The 23,804-nt window shown below is 39.4% G+C and overlaps 1 protein-coding gene across 2 annotated transcripts in view; it reads right to left on the bottom strand.

Annotated features, from left to right (window-relative positions):
- LOC124554923 (rapamycin-insensitive companion of mTOR) overlaps window positions 1-23,804 on the bottom strand; it is a 265,312-nt gene that overhangs the window by 31,079 nt on the left and 210,429 nt on the right. For both annotated transcript variants that reach the window (XM_047128612.1, XM_047128613.1), the window contains 4 exons: window positions 22,940-23,180; window positions 8,597-8,709; window positions 6,137-6,310; window positions 1,953-2,144 (listed from right to left, as the gene is read on the bottom strand). In XM_047128612.1, coding sequence (XP_046984568.1) covers window positions 1,953-2,144; window positions 6,137-6,310; window positions 8,597-8,709; window positions 22,940-23,180 — 720 coding nt within the window. The remainder of the gene's footprint in view (window positions 1-1,952; window positions 2,145-6,136; window positions 6,311-8,596; window positions 8,710-22,939; window positions 23,181-23,804) is intronic.

Raw genomic sequence — 23,804 nt, 5'->3', positions numbered from 1 at the left:
ATTAAAAGTGGGCGAATGTCTCAGGCTGCCATCCTGATCTGTGTTCCTAAATAAACCCATGTGAACTGGGAGAGTTTCTTTGGTATCCCAATTCCTCTCCCCATTTTTGTGGTGTGTGTGTGTGTGTGTGTGTGTGTGTGTGTGTGTGTGTGTGTGTGTGTGTGTGCATACTATATATGTTGGCCACCCTCCATCACTCTGTCCTTTTGCTGTCCATGACACTGCTGTAGGGAGTGATGATGGGGTGATGCCCAACTGTGAACTGTGTTGTCCAGTATCAGCACAGTCGTCGTCGTCGTCGTCGTCGTCGTCGTCGTCATCGTCATCATCATCATCAGGTGTAGACCTCACTGTAGAGGAATGCTTTTCTTTCTCTGGCTCAGGGCAGGATTTTGTTGTAATCTACAGCTTTTATATTATGATTGGCCATGGATGATTTAATGCTCTGGTGTAATTCAGTGTGGCGTATGTGTGCACGGCCCCTCTCTTTTACTGCGCATTAGTTTCCCTAAAGTATGTTTTCCCACACTAGCAGGAGATTTGGTCACACCTGGTGTGCGAAGGCCTCAATTACCCTTTACTGGACCTAGTAGTGTCACTGTCTTGGGGGGTGGACAAAATACACATTTAACATTATGTTGCTCCAAGATTCTCCCGACTTTCTTGGAGATATTGCCAATAAGCAGTAGGCACGCTTGTGGTTTGTGCTGTGCATCTCTTTTTCTTCCTACCATTGTCTAGGTATAATCTGCTTAAACACAGGCCTTATCTGTTTTCTGCTGCACCCATTTCTTTGGAATGTTGTTTCCAGGTGTTTCAGTTAAGTTGGAGGGTTGTCTTGATTGCAGATGGATTGCACTCAGTGAAAAAAAAAGTGTGTAAAACGGCTTCATGTTGGGAGTTGCGGTGACCATGGGATAACTGTCGATACACATCAGTCTGTGTAGGTTTTCTGTACACACTGTTGCCTAGCTCGCCATCTGGTTTCTGTTTCACCAGGACATCAAGGAATGGGAGGGCACTATTCTGCTCCACATCCATGGTAAACTGTATGCTGGGGTGAAGTCAGTTGAGGTGATGGAGAAATTCATCTAAGGTGCCCCACTCACATGGCCAAATGATGAGCATGTTGTCCACATAAGAGTAGAAACATGTTGGTTTTAGTTGTGCTTGCTTCAGCGCCTTCTCCTTGAAATCTTCCCTCAACAAACTCATCAGAGCAGCGACAGATAACACCCTATGGCAATGCTGCCCATCTGTTCATAATACCCATTGAGCAGGAAAGGATGGTCTCTTGATTTCCTGCTTATCAGTTCTACGGAGTCCTTTTGTGGAAAGCTCCCTGACGGGAGTGATGGAGGGGGTAATGGTCAACAGATATAGGCTGCTGACAAGAGCAGAGCAACAGTCATCGGGAACCACCTGAAGATGACAATAAGCCTGTGTGCCAAACTACTATGGAGAATTTACAATGTAACAGGGGCAGACATTCAAGAATTTTACAATGACAAACTGAAGATCAGCACTTGTTGCAAATGAATGCCAACTCTATTCATATGCAAGTAAATGTAATGAAATGAATAAAGTAGCAGTGGTAAATCAAACAGTGACACTTCCCTCTTTTGGATAACAGGTGAATCTCTCTCATCCCAAAGCCCGAGTGACCTGCTCCTCATTTCTAATCTTCCCCTCTTTGCTTGCCAAGAAAAGATATGCTCGTTTTTTGTACTTTTAGATGTGTACTTAGGATTTCTGCCACCTGAAGGCACTGGCCAGTCATATTGTCTTCTTGTAGTTTTACCTTATTTATATACTTCCTCATAACTGTTTGGAGTGACTAAGTGTATCCAGAGTAATTCTGTTCTTCTACTATTCTGAGCACATTGTAGAGCTCACCTCTTTATGTAAATATTACACCAGAGTTATTCCTTATGAGACTAATGAGATACTACCTGTTCTGTGACGATACGAACTCGATGAAACTTTCCTACTTCTAGTGCGACAACAGGCTAAACATGCTGCTGACAGATGATGGTAAGGTTTGGACACAGGTTTCTGCATCTCCTTTAAGCCACCATCCAAGTCTTCAGTTTCTGATGAAGATGAAGATGATTCCAACAATGAATCTGCTCCAACAGGTTCATCTAAAATAACAAAGACATACTTCCTAGGTTCATGATAGTTAATACCAGTATTAAAGTGACAGCCACACATAAGGTGTTGAAAACTTCTCATAAGAAAAAAATATAAAACCATCTAATGCACATGAAAACATCAATATAGTCTGTTTTAACCTTTTACATAGAGCGTGCATAATTAAACAGCGTGCATCTCCATGGCCAGCCTAAAGAGGCCACCTCACATCGGCACAGATGGCATAGCAATCTCTACTCTGTGTGCAAAACAGCCATATATAAGACAGCATGCTGGGCCCTCAGACACACTAATATTTATGTGATTATTGTATACTTCACTGTTAGTTTGTGCCTTAGTGTAATCCTTCATTTCATGTTTGTAATGACTACAATGTTATTCAGTGTCCAAGTATTTTCCTTTATATAGAAGAGAATTAAAAGTTGGTTGATGGGAATTCTGACAGAGAGAGAGAGAGAGAGAGAGAGAGAGAGAGAGAGAGAGAGAGTGTGTGTGTGTGTGTGTGTGTGTGTGTGTGCATGCGCGCGCATGCGCAACATTACAATATTTTTGGTGACAAGTGTGGTGTTCTACTCAGCATGTTCAGTTTCCTATATGGCAGTAGGAGAAATTCTTCAATCCCTTGTTGCACAGCAGTTTCCTATATGGCAGTAGGAGAAATTCTTCAATCCCTTGTTGCACAGCAGTTAGTTCTCACCAACCAGCAGCAGGCTTTTTCCATGCAGCCATGTGCCTTGATGACATCACTGGGTTGGCTGACTCTGACGTAACACCCATAGTATTCTCTGTACGAGGATTCTGTGGAAGACTGGGACGCATATGAAAACGGCTTCATCAATATTTTCAAGCTTTTGGTCTCATCAACCCCAATATGTGTACAGCTTTTGTCATGGATTTCTCCTTGTGTTTATCACTTTTTGTATCAGCTAGCTCCTCTTCAGGAACCTGCTAGTCTCTCTTTTCATGAAACATATCAGTTGCTCTCTACTATCACTGCAAACATATCCATGTTGTTGTTGCTCATGCTGAGATATGCTGTTGTCAAAAGCGGCCACAACATTCGTACAAAGCTTGGGCAGCAGAACATCACAGGCTTAGCCATCATTGCCAGTTTGTTACTAAAGCCCATTGGGGCTTGTACACTGATTCCATCGTTTGTGATGCTGCAATACGCTTGACCTCTGATAGGGAAGTTGCAAATGCCATTTTACAATGTGAAAATCCCTCTCTCACAGAGGTTTTGTACATTGCCCAGTTGTTTGGGGTATCTAGGGAAGCAGGAAATCAGACAAAAGCTTGGTATGGTAGTAGTCGCCAATGATTCTCCTCCTCAGCCATGGTCGGTTAGCTCATGAGGTGGGGAGGGGGGGGGGAGGGGGGGGAGGGGGGGGGGGAGGGAAGATGACATCACGGCTGTGCAATCGTGGTCTCCATGACACATGGGGCACTGTTGTGCTAAACAGCAACAGCTGTGAGTGTTTCAACAGCGGCCTTGTGCTCCTCTTGCATCTTGCCCTTATCATTTTGTTCAACGTGAGTGAGTTGCACGTCCAAAGTGTTGTGTGACATGCAACTATTGCAAAAAAAGTGACATATTGCTTCTGTGTGCGACTCTCAACCTCCTGCATCAGACACGTGAACATGGAAATGAACTGGTTTCTCAAGTGACAGTAGCCCCAAACAAGTACATGTTATGGACATGATGTTAAAAATGCACAATTAGTTAAAAATGCAAGTAGACATGGGTGCAACAGTGACTATGTTAAATTCTCAAACCTATGTGGATCTTGGATCACTGCTGTTGTCCCGTTTCTCATCAGTTGGTGACTTACAACAAACAACAAATATCTATACTGGGATAGTTTTCTACTCATGTAATGTATAAGGCAGTTGTTCAGTCTTTGACCTTTCTAGTGGTGAATGATGCCAACACTAAAAGCTTATTTGGGATAGACGCCTTCAAAATTTTTAGATTTTTTTGTTTATGATGAAGTGCATCTGGTATCAGATCATGTTCCAAATCAACTACTGGATGTGCTCTGCACAGAATTTTCCTCACTGTTTTTGGAAGGTTTCAAGTTTGTTACTTATTTCAAGGCTCACATCACAATGAAACCGATGATGTGTCCCTGTTTTCTGTGCCTGCTCAATCCCAATAGCTTTACGGGAACAAGTCCAAGCAGAACTTGATTGACTTCCATCCTTGGGTATTTTCATACCTGTCTCCTCTAATGAACGGTCTACAATGTTGGTAACTGTCACAGAACCTAATGGCAACCTTCAGCTCTGTGGTGATTTTCACAGTCTATTATTGATATCCTATCAGGATGAACTCTTAGCATACCTTTCTGTAGGCCAATATTTTTCCAAAATAGACTTGTCAGAAGCCTACTTGCATCCGTCTTGGGACGATGATTACAAATGTATCTTCATAGTGAATACCCCCTTTGGGTTATGCCAATGCCAGTGCCTGCCATTCTGCGTGGCTAGTGCCAGTGCAATTTTCCATCAATTTTTGGGGCAACTCATGGCCTCCATGCCGTGGTGCTTTAACTACCAGAATGATATTGTGGTCCCTGGTACCTCAACAGATGCACACCTGTGGAACATTTGTGCCTTGTTCACATTGCTGAAGGTCACTGGCTTGAAAGTAACTTGGGAAAAATCACAATTTTTTCAGCCATCTAGTGTCTATATCTGTTTTGAAGTCTCGCATGCTGGTGTCAAGGCTTTACACCAGCATGTTTGATGCCACTGTGGTTTTTCCACATCCTACTAGTGTCAAAGAGTTGCGGACCTTTCTTGGAAAGACTGCTTATTACAACCATAAATTCCTTCCTGATGCAGCCACAGTGGCTCTCACGAGGGAGTGGGCACCCCACCTGTCCACACCCATGCTATTTCAGATTGTATGCTCCTCTGGTGGCAAAGCACCTGCTCTAACAGTAGCGCCTTCTCATGAAAACATGGACACCTCTACAGTGAACAATTTTTCCAAGTGGGAAGGAGTATTGTAACTCTATGCAGTGAGATGCATAATTAAACTGTGTGTGTCTCCACAGCTGGCCTGAAGAAGTCACCTTACATTGGTACAGAAAGAGCAGCAAGTGCTACGCCATGTGCAAAACAGCTGCATATAAGCTGGTATGTTGGGCCCTCAGCCACTCTAATGTTTATGTGATGATTGTGTACTTCCATGATGAGACAATGCCTTAATGTACGCCATGATTGTGTGTGTCTGTATTGACTACTATGTCATACAGTGTATACATATTTTCCTTCATGTGGAAGCTAATTAAAAGTTGATTGGTGGGAATTCTGATATTGTGTTTGTGCAATATTACAATACAGTCTAAATTAAAGGTTGCTCTATTTGAAAATAGGAACTGTGCCGATTTGCATGCAACTGTATATTCATTTACTTTTTGGACAATGCAGTGACAACAATTTGGGGTTGAGGGAATATCTAGAAAAGGAATTCTTATACACTGAATGCTAAATCTGTCAAATAATGGAAGCATGTGGTGGCACATTAGCAGTGCTGTTACAATCTAGTGTTTACATTTAAGAAGAAGCTACGTACCACAATATTTATGAAATGTCTATCGTTCATTCTTTGAACAGAGTGTTACCCTTTAAAACCATTTTCTACAGATGGAGACGTCCAAATTTCATTAACACAAACAGCTCATGATGATTATCATTTTGTTTAAATTATAATCCATTTGAAACAAATAGATCATAAAGGATTAACAAATTTGCAGTGTAAAATGCACGACCTCCAAGATGATACTCCAGGAAAATTTACTTATACAGCCAAGCAAGTTAGAAAAACTTTGTGGAAATACCAAGAACCAGAGTTTACATTCAACTACACAGTGAGACTATGTATGCCTGCACAATATGTAATATATGCCTTACTTCTTATTTGGAAAAAAATAACATTACTTCAATTTGCAATCTCCTAAAATAATTTAAGTACCTGTTTCTGCAACTTCATCCATCTCACTAAACGACACTGAGCACCTGTGCCTCATAGTTGCTACAGAGTGTTGTTGTGAATGACACTCTTCTGTTGGAAAAAGAACACTCAATTGTTGTGGTAAGCTGATACCCATATAGCATTGGCGAGTTTCATCATGTTGTCTGGATGGGCCTGTTAAAACATTTCCTTTTGGTAATAAATGAACAAAATACAGCACATCAGTTTATTCAAATTATTAAAACAATATTTGGATTACAGTTAGATTTTCATAAACAGACAATTTTTGGATCCTACGGAACAGACCACATGTATTTGAAAAAGGTGTAAAATAATTTACATTTTTGATGGCTAGAATAACGATATTTACCACCACAAATTTACATTTAGAAGTGGACAGATCCTGCAGTAAGCTATTTATAAGAGAATGCGGAGTGTTACTAGCAGCTTTGAAAAACTTCATCGCAGAAGATGTGTACTATCAAAAACATCCCAATTTGGTACAATAATGTACTAGATGATTTGTCCTTAATCTAACCACCTGGCACACATTTTTTGCCCCACTGTCAGCCAGTGGGTGGCAGTGCTGGCAGCGAGAATATTTCTCCCTCCGCTGTGAAGCCTTTGTTTGTGTAGAATTGTTGTGCAGGTAGCATGTGTTTGTTAGATGATGAAATACAGTGTAATGTGTGAAAGTATTTCAAGTAAAATGGTGAAATACAAGTATTCTACCTGCCAAAGTGTATTCCTGAAAGATCCATACATGTGTACAAGAATCAGCGTCTGCTGTAAGGAGATTATTTCAACAGGAATTTCTTGATGTTCAAGTTCCTAATTGGAGTACAATTCATCAATTGCTAAATAAATTTGTGAAATGGGAAGCGTTCTTGACAGGAAGCAATGACAATCACATATAGTACTCACAGAAGAAGCTCTTGATAACATTGGGTATGCTCTGGAAAGGTCTCCTAGACAATCAGTTCAACATCTTTTTCAGAAAATGGGCTATGGCTGTGTTCAAAGTTACTGAAGTTACAGCTCTATAAAATAACTGCAGTGCAAGAACTTAAACTGGGTGACCCTTAAAAATGTTGCTGTTCTGTGAATGGATTTTGATTAGGTTGCATGAGAGAGGAACTGACCCTCACCTAACTTTATTTTCGGATGAATCATGGTTCCACCTAAGTGGATACATTAATTCACAAAATAACAATTACTGGAATTCTGAAGAGCCTACCTTAATACCCAAGGCACACCTGCATGATCAAAAAACACAAGTGGGGTGTGCTATTAGTGGTGAGAGAATACTAGGCTCTAATTAGAGGAACAACTAACAGCAAGAGATACGTGGAATACATTTTGAACCCCCCTTCCCTTTTTTCCCCACTTAACTGAGAGAGACTGTGCTTTCATGACCTTTCAACAGGACTCTGTGATGGCACATGCAGCCATCTTTTCATTACAAGAAATTCATGATGTGTTCCAACATACAGTTATCACTAACAACACATCGCCTCCTCTTACAACCCCCCCCCCCCCTCTTCCCCCCACCCAATTTAAACCCTGCAATTTTTATCTCGAGGGGAGAGGGGGGGGGGGGGGGGGGGCAGCGGCATTAAAAGAGAAAGGGTATCAATCAAATCCACACACTTTATATGAACTTAATTCTAACATTTGTCAAGAAATTGCTGTGATTTATCAGAGGTAACTGCAGAGTGCAATGAGCAATTTCCTAAACAGATGTAAGAAATGTTTGAACAATGAAGGGGGACAGTTCCAGCATCTTTTTGCTTAATAAATGTGAGTAATATACTTTTATTTTGAAACATTTATGTTATGTATGTTAGAAATAACTTATGCAACAACCATACTATATTTACTGTGGACCTCCTCTCTCTCTCTCTCTCTCTCTCTCTCACCATGGGCACAGCAGCCAGCTTCACCATCCAACTATATGCCACAAAAGTGGTTGCATTAATGATTGATCACCTTGTATTTAAGGTACAGTAGCTATTATGGAATTATAAAATATTGTATACCTGCAGTTTTTAATTATTACAGATTACTTTCTCTCTGAGTTTGGACACACGTTAATGAATAAAATGATTATCATAATAACATTATAAATGTGTAGCAGCTAACATTTCCTAACTTAAAGTATTTCATTAGCCATTAAATTTTTTTGTGCTTATTCCTTGCACCAGTTTCAAACCTTTTCGGAATTACGCCTGAGGAATTCATTTTAAATAGCTCATTGTAATAATAATAATAATAATAATAATAATAATAATAATAATAATTAGTGGGGGTGGAAAACATGTGAAAAGATTAAAATCAAATAAACTATAGTTTCATAATTATACTACTGAATTGCGATGACTGATATACACACATCATTTAAAATTCCTTACAAGAAACTAATTTTGGAAGATTGTATTGCATCTGAAATTGATAAAATACCTGTTTGTCGACCAATACTGAAATAATTCGGAAAGTATCCTTTGGAGCCCAACGATGCTGAGCTAGGGACACCACCTAAACGAGGTGGCATACTGGCTTCAAATTCACACAACCTACAAAGAAATTAAGCAACACAAAATACAACAATGAATAGTGAGTGATAAGAAACTATGGAGAAATATAAGGAATCTGTTTCAAGGACCTATTAATACTATACTACATTCACAAAGATGTGAGTGCACTAACTACTTCACTTTTGATTTTAATACACTGACAAGGTCTGCCAACAGTACATTTAAATTCACACAAACAGGAATGATGCATGTGAATTACATTTAATTAAATAAAATTTGAATTTTTTGTTTCTCAGAACTTCATCACAAGGTAAGTCATATGTGATGAAGGGAAGTGAAAACTGATCCTTAATCCTTCAATCTAATGTTTCAAGAATGAAACTGAAATTCTTCCATTGTTTTTCCTTCCTCAGTAATGTGTCACACAGATTTAATGTGTACTCTCAGCAGAAAAAAAAATTGGGACACTGTAGACAAAATGACAGAAAAATCACACCATTTGGCAAAAACTGGGCCGAGCATGGCATCAGACAGAGGGAAAGGGTCATTGATTCAGGATATTCGGGATACCCGTTGCTCACTTTGTATTCCCGTAGTCCCATGTGCTAAGGACTGCTTACTTCATGACACAGATTATGGACCTGATTGAATGTTCAAATTGCAGGGAGAGCACCTGGATACCATAAAGTATGAGGCACAGAGGGTATGGATCTTAAAAGAACGTGCTTATAAGGGCTCACTGTCTACCATTCAGGATTAATGAAGAGTGACAGATCAATTTTACCAATAAGACTCAGGCTCTGGTTCCAATAAATGCATGTCATTCAGGACAAACCAATGACAGCCTGACACAGATTACAAATTTATTTGCTCCAGCTATTTCCATTATGCATGATTCTTTTTAATTTTGTTTAAGAACTTGACATTAGAGACATATGTATTACAATGGGTCATATTCTTGAAAATGGCATTCGACAATTGGGCCAAACAGCCATTCATTGTGTTTTATCATCATTATTAGTACTCACTAAGTATGCAGAAAGACTACATAAACTCAACATGCCTATGAGCAAAGTCAAATCTACTATTACTGTCATTTGCAACAGGAGGTTTGACATATAGATTTTCTCTCTTTGTTTAGATACATATGTTTCAAAGAAACAAGCCTGCTACAGATGCTAACTACTGACATTCAGCCTCTTCAGACTGGAGCCACGCGCTCAAGGGCAGAATTAAAGCAGCAAGACGTTTTTAATAGGTCTTCGTCCAGGATGTCACCACTGCCACACCCTTTAACCAAAATATGTTTACATGTTAACATATCAGTATAAGAGCAGCAAGCAGAAATATCATTGGGGCCATTAGTCACAATGGTTCACTGGGAGTATTCAGTTAAGAGACAGAATCATTGCTCTGACTGAAGTAGGCACGTTTTAAATTAGAGATTCTGGCAGGAGGTACTACTGCAAAGATGTGGTGGAGGAATGAGGTTTAAATAGGCACTAACAACATAGTTCCTGGCTCAGGCAGGAAGAGACTAAGCACACACCAGGAGAACACAGAGCTCGCACGTTAAGACCTGACAGCTTCCCTCACTAATCGTGAAGCAGTTGCAGCAAGAGATCATATTCCTCGGTTCCAATGACACAATTCACTGAAGGCTGAGGGCAGCTGGACTGCATGCACAAACCTCCACGGTGAAAGAAAACTCAAACAGCAAAATATTTTATTCCAGCTGGAATTTACAGAGCTCAATATGAACATGGTGTGGAAAAGTGTAATTTTCAATGATGAGATGGTGTTTTCCATGCATAACAACTGCCCAACAGTACTTTGCAGATTGCAAGGGTCAAGACATCATGAAGAATATGTCGTGATGACTAAAAGACCAAGGCGACTATCAATTTCCTGTGGGGGTCGGATTTCTGCATATGAAGCAGGAGTACTTCACAGAATTGAGGGAACTTACAATTCCAGGCAGTACTCACATATAATGAAGACTTTGATGGCAGCCTTCAGTGCAAATGCTATGCACTGAAGGAGAATTCACATTACAGGAAAATCATTCTCCTGTGCATAAGTCCACATTCATTCAGCAGCAGCTGTCCAACATGAGCATTAAGGTCATGGACTGGCCGCCATGAGCTCCTGAAATATAGATCCAATGGAGGATATATGGGCTGAGGTTACATGAACACAGTCACATATTTGGCCAAGAAACTAACTGGCTGTTGCCGACATTCTTTGGGACTGCGTTCTTGAAGCCAGGGATGAAGTTGCCTCTTCTGGCAAACGTGTCTGACACTTCAGAGATTCCATGTCAAGATAAGTTAGAAATAATGGTGGATTCTGGACAAGATATTATAACACTAAAAACATTCGATTTCATTTACTTCTTTTCTCAACTTTCTGTCAGTGAGAGCCAGTGGAAGATCACTTGGCTACAGAAAAATATCTAACCTGACATAAGAGAATATGAGTTAGCTTTTAATTATGTTTCTTAACCGACATAAGTTGCTTTTAAATATATTTTTTTTAAATATTACCCCTCTGTTATTTGCTCCCTGCCTATGTATTTGAAAAGTGATAAATTTAGAGTGATTTTAATGCTATTCTTTGTTATTTCAAATTCATCTCTTTCTTCCCCTCTACTGATACCCCTTGCATCCTCCCAAAAACATATAAAAGATTTTTTCTAATATTTACTCATCTTTAATTTCCCCTCCATCTTTCTTTCTCTTACACTCTAACCTTACTTGCTCTCACTCCATCCTTCCAAAATTAATAAACAAATCAAGCACTTTCAATTAAAATTATGCTTTTTCTTGTAATGTCTGTCCTTCTATAAGATCTAATTTTCTTGCTTTTCAATCTTTTATTGTATAATTTTACTCTCCTTCCTTTTCCAATCCCCCCTCCCCCCCCCCCCCCCCTCCTCTCTCTCTCTCTCTCTCTCTCTCTCTCTCTCTCTCTCTCTCTCTCTCTCTCTCACACACACACACACACACACACACACACACACACACACCTGCGCGCGCGCTCGCATCTTAGCATCCAGAGTGTCGTAGGATGCAGTGACTAATTTCAGTGGATAATAGTTTCTCCAGAAAGCTTTTCGGGATCCATGGAGATTGGACAAGCTACAGTTCGAGTATGTACAAGCTGAAAGAACTATAAATTATGCACCTGTGCCTGGGCATGGATGTTCATCAGCAGTTTCTTAATTCTGCATTGTGTTGTAATTAAGTGCAGAGATGCGAGAGATTATGGCGGTAACTCCCAGTAGTGATGGCTGCCGAACAAACTGTAGCTACAGCCCTGATCTGCAAAAAATGCGTAGATCTTAAAATGTTTCAGGGACCACAAGGACCTGGTGGTATTGATGAGTGAGTTAGTTGTCCCTCCTTGGGGACAGAAGAGACGTCTTCATGGCCAAATGGACGAAGATTTATTACGGTAGTATATAAATATATCAAAACTGACATTTGGAATCCCTGTGCACTTGCCAATCTCATTCTGATACTGGAAGACTACAAGAATAAGTTCTGTGTCTACGTGTGGATGCTGAGTCTCATCATCAGTATTCAACATCCACATGTGTGTTGATATTTAGCACACAAGTGTTTGACTTATAGTGGGAGCTTATGGTGTTGATCAGTTATTAGCAGGTTCGTTCTTCAACAGAAGAAGATTGTGTAAGTAACCAGACAGCCCTATAGAGCAATTAATTAGTAATGGGAGTTAATGGTTGTTATGAGGTCTATTAAACTGAGTATAAAGAATATTTTTTTGTTTTTCTTGCTTTCCTGTTTTGTTGAGATATCTGATGACACTGCAGGATGTTAGTTGGGGGTTAAGCAATGGATGTTTCTGTTTCGTTTTTTGATTACCCAATGGCTCTTCATGTTTGTCCGTGTTGATTTTGTATGACAGATCGCTAGTTTTCATGTCTATTGGTCTTTCTGGTTTTACAGTAGTTGCCTGCAATTTTTTTTCCATTAAAAAAAAAGAGTTGGTGAGCAATAATATCTGCAGACAAGTAAATGTGCCCAAGAGGTATCTTGAAGGCATTCTTAAACCAATACAATAGTGTACAGGCTTCTGATTTGAGACTGGATTATACGCATCATAAAAAACCTTAAAATGCATGCACATATGCATGAAAAATGCTTAAACAATACTTGAAAAGTGTCGAAATATGCAAGATCAAATAATAAAAAAGCATGGTAGTTACTGTGTGCATTATATATCAAAGTCAAACCTGTGCACATCAATTACGAGGAAGAGTGCCGGCCATGCACAAAATCTGAACATTTAAAACACTATCATTTTCTGAAAGCTTTCTGGTAAAGGTTAGGAAGGGGCCTTTCTGGGATTATTTTCTAAAAATTTGCAAAATGGGGATGCATATCGTGTTTCAAGAATTGTTCCTTCTTTGCTATTGTTGTCAGTAACAAGCGGATGTGATGTGAGCGAGTCACAGCGAAACAATCAATTTGTACAGTACCAACTTCGAGATATATTGCACGCAGTGCGGCACACTCAAAAACTCCGTCATATTTTATTTAAAAAACAACATACAATCATGAATTTTTTTGAACAGCATTAACTTTAAATTAATACTATTGGACCAAAGCATCATTTACAATTTATTTTACATTTTTCTACTATTGCAAACATAAATGACCAAGTACTGTTCCAAATGTTCGGTAGTAAGATTGTGTCTTCAAATCACTCAAAACATTTTTATATGCAGAAAAGGACCATTCTACAACTGAGGTAACTCGGCAGTATTTGAATTTAGGCGATAAGTTGGCACTTATTGCTTCTGGTAAAAGTTCACCCATCCCATTAATAAACTATCAATTTGCACAAGTGTTCAAACCTGCATTATTGTTTAAAATGTTTTCAAATTTTTCTTTAAGTTTTCTTGGGAATACCTCTGGCAATGAGGCGTTCACTAGAATAATTTTATTCATTAACTGAATACATTCATTCAACGCCAAGCCTTGAGTTCCAAGCTTTTTAATACTTGCAGGTATATGGGAAAAATGAGTACTTATCACAGCAATGTCTTTTTTAATACCAGAAACATTAAAAGCTTCCTTGCACTGGCAAACTGCCAAAGCCTCTGCACTATCGAAATTGTACACTACCCCTCTAATGGCCTTGAAATATTCATTGTAAAACAACACAGCTTCAACCGACATGCCCTAACAAGTTACCACTGATTCGGGAGGTAAAGGCACATTTGGTGGTTTTTCTTTGTAGGTCTTTATGTGAGCAGGAGCCTTTAGAAACACTTTCTTTGTGGACAAAATCAGTTTATTTACATTCATAAACGTGGAACATACGTCTTCAGCAAAGCGATGTACTCCTTGAGCAAAGCACATCACATCACACGATTCAAATTGGGATAAAATACTTGGGAGGGCTTTCCCTGCTTTGACCATATAGGGAGCAGCATTTGAAATAAACACAAACACCCTTTCATCTGCAGAAGATTCTGGAAATTTTTTCTAATATCCTCATTCACAAATCTGGCAATCGCAGAATGATTTACTTTTTTGAGTATGTTGCAGATTGCTAAATATGAAGAAGGCGGCTCTTTTGTTAAAGCACCAACAATTAAATTTGCAATGTAACAGCCACAAGTGTCTGTAGTTTCATCAACTGAAATCCAGATAATGCTGTCCTTGAGTTCACTGCATATTTCTTCCAGAACATTTACGTAAATTGTCGGTATGTAATTTTTACGCGATGTTGATTCATCTGGTATATTTTGATTTAAGCAAATTACTTGCAATCAATGCCTCACATAGATCAATATTAAACCGACTTTTTTGGTTACTGCTACTCAGAAGTTGTTGCCGTGGCCCTTTCTTCTGCATTCCTGTGATATGAAAACTTGTCTTGACATGCTGGTCTATTTGAAACCTTTTCTTACATGAAACGTTTTTCTCGCAAACTCGACAATATAAAACAGTTCTGTCATACGTAAACATTCAAGGATGGTCAGCTGCCCACGAAACAACATTTCTTTCTTCAGGCACAACACGTTACACACTACACACCATAAACACGTTCAACTGTGTACAAGTAAATAGAAATCTAAACTGAAACAATGGACGTGCGACTAAAACACTAGGGTACTACCAAAATAGTTTAGAGAAGAGACGAAGAAACAAATGTTACCCTGTACATACTACTATCAGCTCTGTAGAAATCTGATTACATTATGTTAAATTCCAAATCCCTACCACTGGACTGGACATGTACATCACTTACAGTCTCCACTTGACCATCTCAACTTAACTCACAGTTAAAACACTACATTGTTATTAAAAATGTGAGCAAAGAGAATTCTCAAGACCAATATTCAAAGTAAAGAGTCACAGGAAATCAAGAACATCAGATCTCATGGGAACAATACAGTTCATTCTCCTTTTAAGGAGCGTCCAACTGATAGTTATTTTCATGAAGTGCTGCCTTTGATTAACACCACCAGCTTCTTCCTCATACCACTTCCCACATCTCTACTTTTAACTACAAAACTGCCAACCAGTCATCACTACTGGCAGCTACCACCAAAATGTCTCGCACCTCTGCATTTATTCACAACAGGATTTCAGAAGTCAGAAACTGTGGATGAACATCCATACCCAGTCACAAGGATATAACTTATAGTTCGTTCAGTTCTTCCGTACATGAAATGTAGTTTGCCCAATACTCACACATACTGAATAGCTGCCTGGAGAAGCTGATATGCTTGCTACTGACATTAGTCACTGTGTCCTCTGACTTTGGTTGTTAAGATGTTAAGGTAGACCTACCCCCCCTCACCCCCCCCCCCCCTCTCTCTCTCTCTCTCTCTCTCTCTCTCTCTCTCTCTCTCTCTCTCTCTCTCTCTCACACACACACACACACACAAACACAAACACAGAGAGAGAGAGAGAGAGAGAGAGAGAAGAGGAAGGATGGTAGAACCGCAAAATAAGAGATTGGAAAGCAAGAATAGTAGATCTCATAGAAAAGTATGTCATGATTCCTTTTACCTTAGAGGAGAGAGAAAAAGGACAAGACAAGGATGTTTTCAGAACGAAGGTGATTTAAAAGAAAGCCATGTGCTCCCCTCGCAGAAATCCAATACTAGGAGGAAATCGATAGCTGACCCCTTCTCGCTGTCACTGTGTATTCTTCATGATGCCTTATCCTTCGCAGTCTGTAAACCCCTTATCCTTCGCAGTCTGTAAACCATTCTTGGACTATCGTTGCTTGTGGAAAACACCTTCCCATCAGTGAAAATTATAATTGTGTTTTCACATGCCGCATTTAGATGGAGCTACGCAACTGCTGGCGAGTATAAAACATTTTCCTCAACGAGTTCCTGTTTCTGTCTTACTCACAAGCTCTGTGTACTCCTGGTGCGTTGTTCTCTTCTCGCCTGAGACAGGAACTCTGATAGTGCGTCATTCAACATGATTCCTACATCTCTTTTAGTAGTAGGTGACGTAGCATGCCATGCCTCCTGTCTGCCTCTCTAATGGGGGGTGGGGGGGGGGGGGGGGTGGGGGGGGGGGGGGGGGGGGGGGGGAACCCTAACGCCTTCAATCAGAGCGACGATTCTGTCTCAAACTGAATGCACCCAGTGAGCTATTGCAACTGACTTCTCACAATGTGATTTCTGCTTCTTGTTCTTATCATGATACCTGAGGAAGAAATAACCCTACTTCTGTTGAAACAGGCTGCAGTGGTGACGCTCTAAATAAAGAGCTATTCAAAAATTATTGCAGCTATAATTCTGCCAGTGAGCCTATGTGACTCCAGCTTGTAAGGGCGGAATGAGCCACAAGACACTAAGACCCATTTTCAGAGGTCATGGATTTGAATCCTGCCTGCAAGATGGACAGTTTTGTCTTGCATATGTGTTTGTCTATGTTTTTCCCTGAATAAACATTTCTGAACCACTTCTCAGGAAACTTTCTTGAATTCAAACAAAATATATGTGCCGTAAAGTTCTTGCATCTATAGCATGCATGTGTCTGAGGCCAGATTCTTTAAAATGTACAGAGTGATCACAATTAAAGTTAAACTTTCAAAATGCTGTAGAAATAACACCACTGGTCAGAATGACGCCAAATTGCAATGGAATATTATTGAAGAAAGGGGAAAATGTACGGCAAAAGAAAAAAAAAATAGCGTGAAAATTGATCAATAGATGGCGCTGTGTCTCAGAATACGTAAATGAAAACACCTGTCATGCACATGACCCACTGAAGTTGGTATAAATACGCCGGGTACATGGCTTTTGCTCCTTTCCTGTCTGCGACTTTCGCCATGATTATCTCAATGCAGGATTGCGCTCTGCCTGTAAAGCTGTATTACAACAATGATGACTGTGCACCCGTCGCACCGCCGAAGTTCCAGACACTGAAGTGTTTGAAAAAGATGCTGGTCCGATGACTGCCGTGGGTCTGAAGAAAATGAAACGAATTGATTCTACGTCAGTGGAAGCAGTGGCCACAGGAATGGAGGAGGAGAGGAGTGGTGGTGTGCAAACGTGTAGTACGCAGAGCACAGTGCGTATAATCCTATGAAACATTCTTATTTGCTACCCATTCAAAATTACCCATGTGCATGAGTTGCTTTCTGTTGACCTGCCAGCAAGAGAGACCTTTGCTTTAGAATTTCTTGCTCGCATGGTAGTGGACAATGACTGGTCATGGAAGATTTTGTGGGCAGATGAAGCCCACTTCCATGTGACAGGATATGTCAATACGCAGACTTGTCCAATATGGGCAATGGAAAATCCACACACAAATCAGCCAGTACCACTTCATCCTGAAAAGGTCACTGTGTGGCGCAGGTTTACGGCATCATTTATCATAGGGCCATATTTTTTCGAAGAGACAGGTGCTTCCAGTCCTGTTACCTGTACCGTCACTGGTAAGCACTATGAGTGTCTTTTGCGCAATCATGTCATTTCAGCTCTCCAAAAATATTGATGTGTGAATGGGATCATTTTTATGCAAGATGGTGCACCTCCGCACATTGCAAATCCAGTTAAGCAGCTGCTGAAGCGTCATTTCAGAAATGCTAGAATTATCAGCTGCCATTTCCCTACAGCCCGGCCGGCCCGACTACCTGATCTTAATCTGTGTGACTTCTGGCTGTGGGGCTATCTGAAAGATGATGTGTTCAGTGTTCCAATTGCAAACTTAGCTGCATTAAAGGCACACATTGTGCAACATACTCTGAACATGACCCTGGAAACACTTCGGTCAGTTGTGGAACATGCTGTTTCTCGGTTTCAACTTGTTGCAGAAAATAGTGGACAGCATATGGAACATGTTTTGCACCAGTCACATGGAAATTAATAATTCGATTTGATTCTGATTGATGCTTTTTAAGCAGTTTTTGGCCTCAGGACAATTAAAAACCAATGTGATTGATGCTTTTTATGCAGTTTTTGGCCTCAGGGCAATTAAAAATCAATGTGAGTGACACCTTTTATGAGGTTTTTGGCCTCAGAACAATTAAAAACCGATTTTTCCCATCTGATGTGATATGACCTTGGGTGGTGGATGGGCTCACGTAACTAACAGTATCACACCTGTACACCTTTGCACGCTGAGCAGTACAAGTTGTTTAATATCAAACTCACATCTTAGGCATTGTTGTATGATTCATTTGTCATTTGCAGTCAACCACTATTAAATTAAATCTATTGCTAGATTTGCTAACTATTTATTTTTCTTCTGCCACATGTTTCCCCCCATCTCCAATAATATTCTATTGGCAGTCTGAAAGTTTAACTTTAATTATAGTCACCTTCTACATATTTAAATAAAGAGAAAAAGTCTGTTTGGCTGATCTCCTGCTGCAGATGGAAACGAGGCTGTAAGATGGAGAGAACCAGTTAAACTTGGTCCAAGACAATGTTATTTTCGGACTGTGTTAGTGTTGCCCTATGTGTACTGCGTGAGTAATAATAGTGACAATAAAACACAGAGAATGGCTGTTTGGCCTAATTGTTGAATGCCAATTGTTGAACCATTGTAACGCATATGTGTCCAATGTCTCTAATTCTCAAACAAAAGGAAACAAAAATCATGCGTACTGGAAATATCTGCTGCAGACATACACTGAGGTGGCAAAGGTCATGGGATACCTCCTAGTATCGTTCGGACCTTGTTTTGCCCAAAGTAGAGCACCAACTCAACGTGACATGGGCTCAAGTCGTTGGATTTCCCCTGCGGAAATACTGAGCCATGCTGCTCTATAGTTGTCCATAATTGTGAAAGTGTTGCTGGTGCAGGATTTTGTGCATGAACTGACCTCTTGATTATGTCCCATAAATGATCGATGGGATTTATGTCGGGCAATCTGGGTGACCAATGGGTCATTGCCATCCATAAAAATCCCATTGTTTAGTAATATGACTTCGACGATTGGCTGCAAATGATCTCCCAAGTAGCTGAACATTTAGGGGGACCAGGCCAGTCCATGTAAACAGAGCCCACACCATTATGGAGCCACAACGAGGTTACACAGTGCCTTGTTGACAACTGGGTCCATGGGTTTGTGGGATCTATATCACACTTGAACCCTACAATCAGCTCTTACCAACTGAAATAGGGATTCATCTACCAGGCTGTGGCTTTCCAGTCATCTATGGTCCACCTAATATGGTCACAAACCCATGAGAGGCTCTGCAGGTGATGTCGTGCTGTTAGCAGAAGCACTCGTGTCGGTTGTCTGCTGCCATAGCCCATTAACACCAAATTTCGCTGCTCTGTCCTAATGGATACATTCATCGTAAGTCCCACACTAATTTTTGCATTTATTTCACACGCTGTTGCTCGTCTGTTAGCAACTCTATGCAAACGTCACTGCTCTTGGTCTTTAAGTGAAGCCTGCCAGCCGCTGTATTGTCTGGAGTGAGAGGCAATGCCTGAAATGTAGTATTCTCGGCACTCTCTTGACACTGTGGGTCACAGAATATTGAATTCCCAGACGATTTTTGAAACTAAATGTCCTATGCATGTAACTCCATCTACCATTCCATGTTCAAAGTCTGTTAATTCCCGCTGTGCAGCCATAATCATGTCAGAAACCTTTTCACATCAATCACCTGAGTACAAATGACAGCTCTGCCAATGCACTGCACTTTCATAACTTGTGAACACAATACTACAGTCATCTGAACATGTGTGTATCACTATCCCATGACTTTTGTCAGCTCAATGTATATGTAACGTATGTCAGGCAGTTGTTGGTTGCTCCTGAATATCATTCATTTATTGGATCCAGAACTCGAGTTTAGTAACACTGAAGTTTAATCACTGTTGTGTATATGCAGGATGCTAAAAGCTTATAAATGCGCCAAATATGTGACGAGTGTGGATAGCAAGTCACTTTATACGCACACTGCAGGTGTTTGCTGAATCCTGTACAGCTGAAGCTAGGCTCACTGCAGAGGACAGGCCATGTGATTGATATCATCAACTTGACAAGATAAATAACTTGGCATCAGATCACTATGCCATGTCTAACATAAGTAATAAACCACTTTGACAACACCTCAGTTACAATCACCCATACACAATCAGCACCATGAGCATATTACAGTTAACTGGAAGTAAACGGTTGGAGTTTAACTGCGGACATGAGCAAAACATCCAGCGGTGTCCACGCATCCACACAATATACTGTGCCCTAGAATTTGTGTAGAAGACATAAACCATCTATAACAAAAATCTGAATAACATTATAAAGTGCATGAAGAAACTGTTTTTTTTTTCTTTTTTTTTTGCCTTAGACGGGTTTGTAGTACCACCTTTCACAGCACACATTGCACTGGATCCTACAAAAGCATTTTGTCACAGGAATGGAAAGTGAAATAATAGTTACACACATGTGATGGACAATATTTCTAGGTATACACTAGTGCATCGAGTTACAACATTTTGCCTAAGTAGGTCAGTGACAGGGCGACACAGCGAATCACAATTTCTACTGTTTTCATCCTTTAACTACAATGTTTGGTTCATATTTAATAAACTATACCAAACTAAAAACCCATTAATAGCACCTATCTCATTACCTGAGATGCCTATGTTTGAGTCAGACTCCTTTGTAAGGCTTTGAATTGTGGGTATGCTTTATTTCTAGAAGTCCATATTAGATTTTGTATATAACAGTTAATATTTTCTGACAAGTATGTGATTCAGTAAAACTGGGTTACTAATTTGATAATATAGCCCATTCATGAGAGCTTTAATGGCTGTTTGTGGGCACTCTAGTACTAACTACCCTTACACTCTTGGTTGAAGTATTCTGCTGTTAATCACTTATAAACACTTACACGTACCTGTACAAATTTGTTACACTTCTTACACTGAACTGGTACCATAATGATTTCATGTTAAACTGTATCTTTTCAGAATAACTCTCAAAAATATAATATGCTTTTGTGATTGGATAGTTTCTCTTATGTGAGACACTGTATCTTTCGTGACTTTAGCTGCTTGAAGAAAAATATTTCAATTACAGTGAAGTAGATATGCAGCAATATATGCTGCACTGTTACCCTCACACTTAATTTCATAATTTGAGTAAACATTGTCCAAAATATGGCTGTCTTATTCTTTCTAGTGAATTTGTACAAATGGTAAAAAAAACGGAAACATGTAGTTGTGAACTCTGTACCTTCAGATTACCATTCCACTTTTCTAATCTTTATGCTACAAGAAACTGATGTAACATTTGTCTTCTTGAACACATTACATGGTAGGCTAGTGGAAGGTAATTTTGTGGCTTTAGTCTTCACTCCAAAACATGCAAAGTTATTATTTCAAGTTGTGAACAATGAAGATAAGCGAGCTTAGGGGGGAAAATTTTTTTGTTAAAACTAGTTTTCATCCTTAATTAAGCCTGAATGGTAGATAGTGAACCCTTACAAATTAATTCTTGAAAGTTTTACAGCCTCTGTTACTCATATTTGTCAGTATCCAGGTATTATCACTGTGATTCAAACATTCAGTCAGGTCCATAATCTGTGTCATAAAGTAAGCCATCCTTAGCACACAAGGCATAGGTGAATACAGAATAAACGTCAGATATCTCACATTTCCTTAATAAATGATCTACTCCCTCTATCTGATGTCACACACTAGTCTAATTTTTTCACTGTTATTGCAAAATGGCCCAATTTTTCTGCTGTTTTGTCTACAGTGTCCCAGATGTTTGGCTGTTGGGTGCACATAAGAGGCAGAAAAAAATTAAATTGTTATGATCCTCAACAAGTGAAAACTGTAAAGCCTGCAGCCAGTAGCACACAAATATGTTGTGTTAAGTGGAAAATAAATGTAATTTTTATTTTCAGTGGATGGTTCTCTGATAAGCTTCAACATAGATGTAGTTGTTATTGGTTTCAAAACCACTGATGGAGAAAATTAAATGATATAGTTTAACAATGTATCAACTGAGTGCTCACGAACAGTCTACATACTGGCTGAGTTGGAACAGAATGATAAGAATAAATTGATCATCATCTACTTTACAACTTCATGTACACTGAAACACACTAGATATATTAAGCAGATGATTTAAGTGACATGAAGTTTCTATAGATACCCTTCATTACCGTGAATGGCTACCCATCTCCATCTACATTCAAGAGACATGACTAGTAGAATGATTTTATTGCTTACTGTGGATCAAAATATATTGTTACCCAGTCTGGGTTTAATTCTGATCTGACACACAATTTTTGTTGTGCCAAGAAGTTTTATTATAGCACAACGTTAGATGCAGCCACATTTTCTGTTACAAACTTCTGTGGAGTTTAACAACAATGCAAGAATTATTATTTGCTTTTATATCAGCTGACACTGTGCAGTAAAGTAATGGTATATTTATTTCTGTTCTACTTTATACATTTCATGTAGTCTCTTCTGAAGGACTTAATTCATATAAAGTGTTTGTACTGATAAGTGATTAGTTGTAAAGTTCATATAGTACACTGAATAATAAAAATAACTACAATTTCAATAATTTTGGGCAGTACCAAAGTTACACATTTCAGCGTAATGGTGTGTGAATATTTAATGTATACACTTCAAATTTTGAAAGGCTACTATATGAAGAAAATCTGTGTGACACACTGGGACTGACTGTGTAATTCAATGTGGTCATACGAACAAATATACCATATGAGCAAATTAATGTACAATAAAAAAGAAACATACATCAATAGGTTACTTACGATTGTTGCGAAAACTGATTGCTTGAACTTCTCATTCGAAGAGCTAGCAACAGTGATGTATTGCCTTTAAATTCTTCAAAATAAAGCAACTCCTCCGCAGCAAGAGTTGTAGAGTCAGGATAAAATGGAAGACGATACCGATTCAGTGAGCGTAAAGTAGCATAGCCTTGCAAGTCTTGATGACTTAGTTTTGAGCTGGTAGCATCCGGAGAACTAGCAACACCCTCTGAAGATACACTGCCTGAAACATAACATAAGATATAGAAGAAATTTATCATTTATTTCCAATCCTTCTGACCAAGTAGTATTAAAAGAAAGGAACTGACAAAAAAAAATGTGATCTATCACTCAAAATAAACAATAGCTTTTGACTATGTTTTCATTTTGCTGTTGATACTAACATCTGTGAGCTCTTGTTTGGATACTATCATAAATTCAGCTTATGTCTACATGACTTTGCTGGCTGCATATACCATGTGTGTGGTACTTTGTTGAGTTGGACTTGATGGTCTATCTAATTTACAACAGTGGTGTGTTACAAGTATATAATGTGTGCTGAAACAGAGTTCAGAGAGAATGTGATTAACTAATGAGGACAGGACGGTTTGCACAGGATGGGTTGGGATATTTGGGCAAAAATGTGTAGCCTGTCTTTCACAGTGACATGTAGGATGACAATGAGGTTTACAGCACAAGATGGCTGCATAACTAGTATGCCTATGAAATGAGTATTAATAAAAAGTTAAATAAAATTTTGTGAAACCAATGTCTAGCATTTTCACATATGCAGGGCAGCCACACAAATGAAGCTGAAATTTATGCTCTACAACAGTAACACTCAGCATTATAATATACACACATAAAA

Source organism: Schistocerca americana, chromosome X (genome assembly GCF_021461395.2).
Source record: "Schistocerca americana isolate TAMUIC-IGC-003095 chromosome X, iqSchAmer2.1, whole genome shotgun sequence".
Taxonomy (NCBI): Eukaryota; Metazoa; Arthropoda; class Insecta; order Orthoptera; family Acrididae; genus Schistocerca; species Schistocerca americana.
The sequence above is the reverse complement of the archived record's forward strand: the minus strand, read 5'-3'. Positions and strand labels throughout refer to the sequence as shown.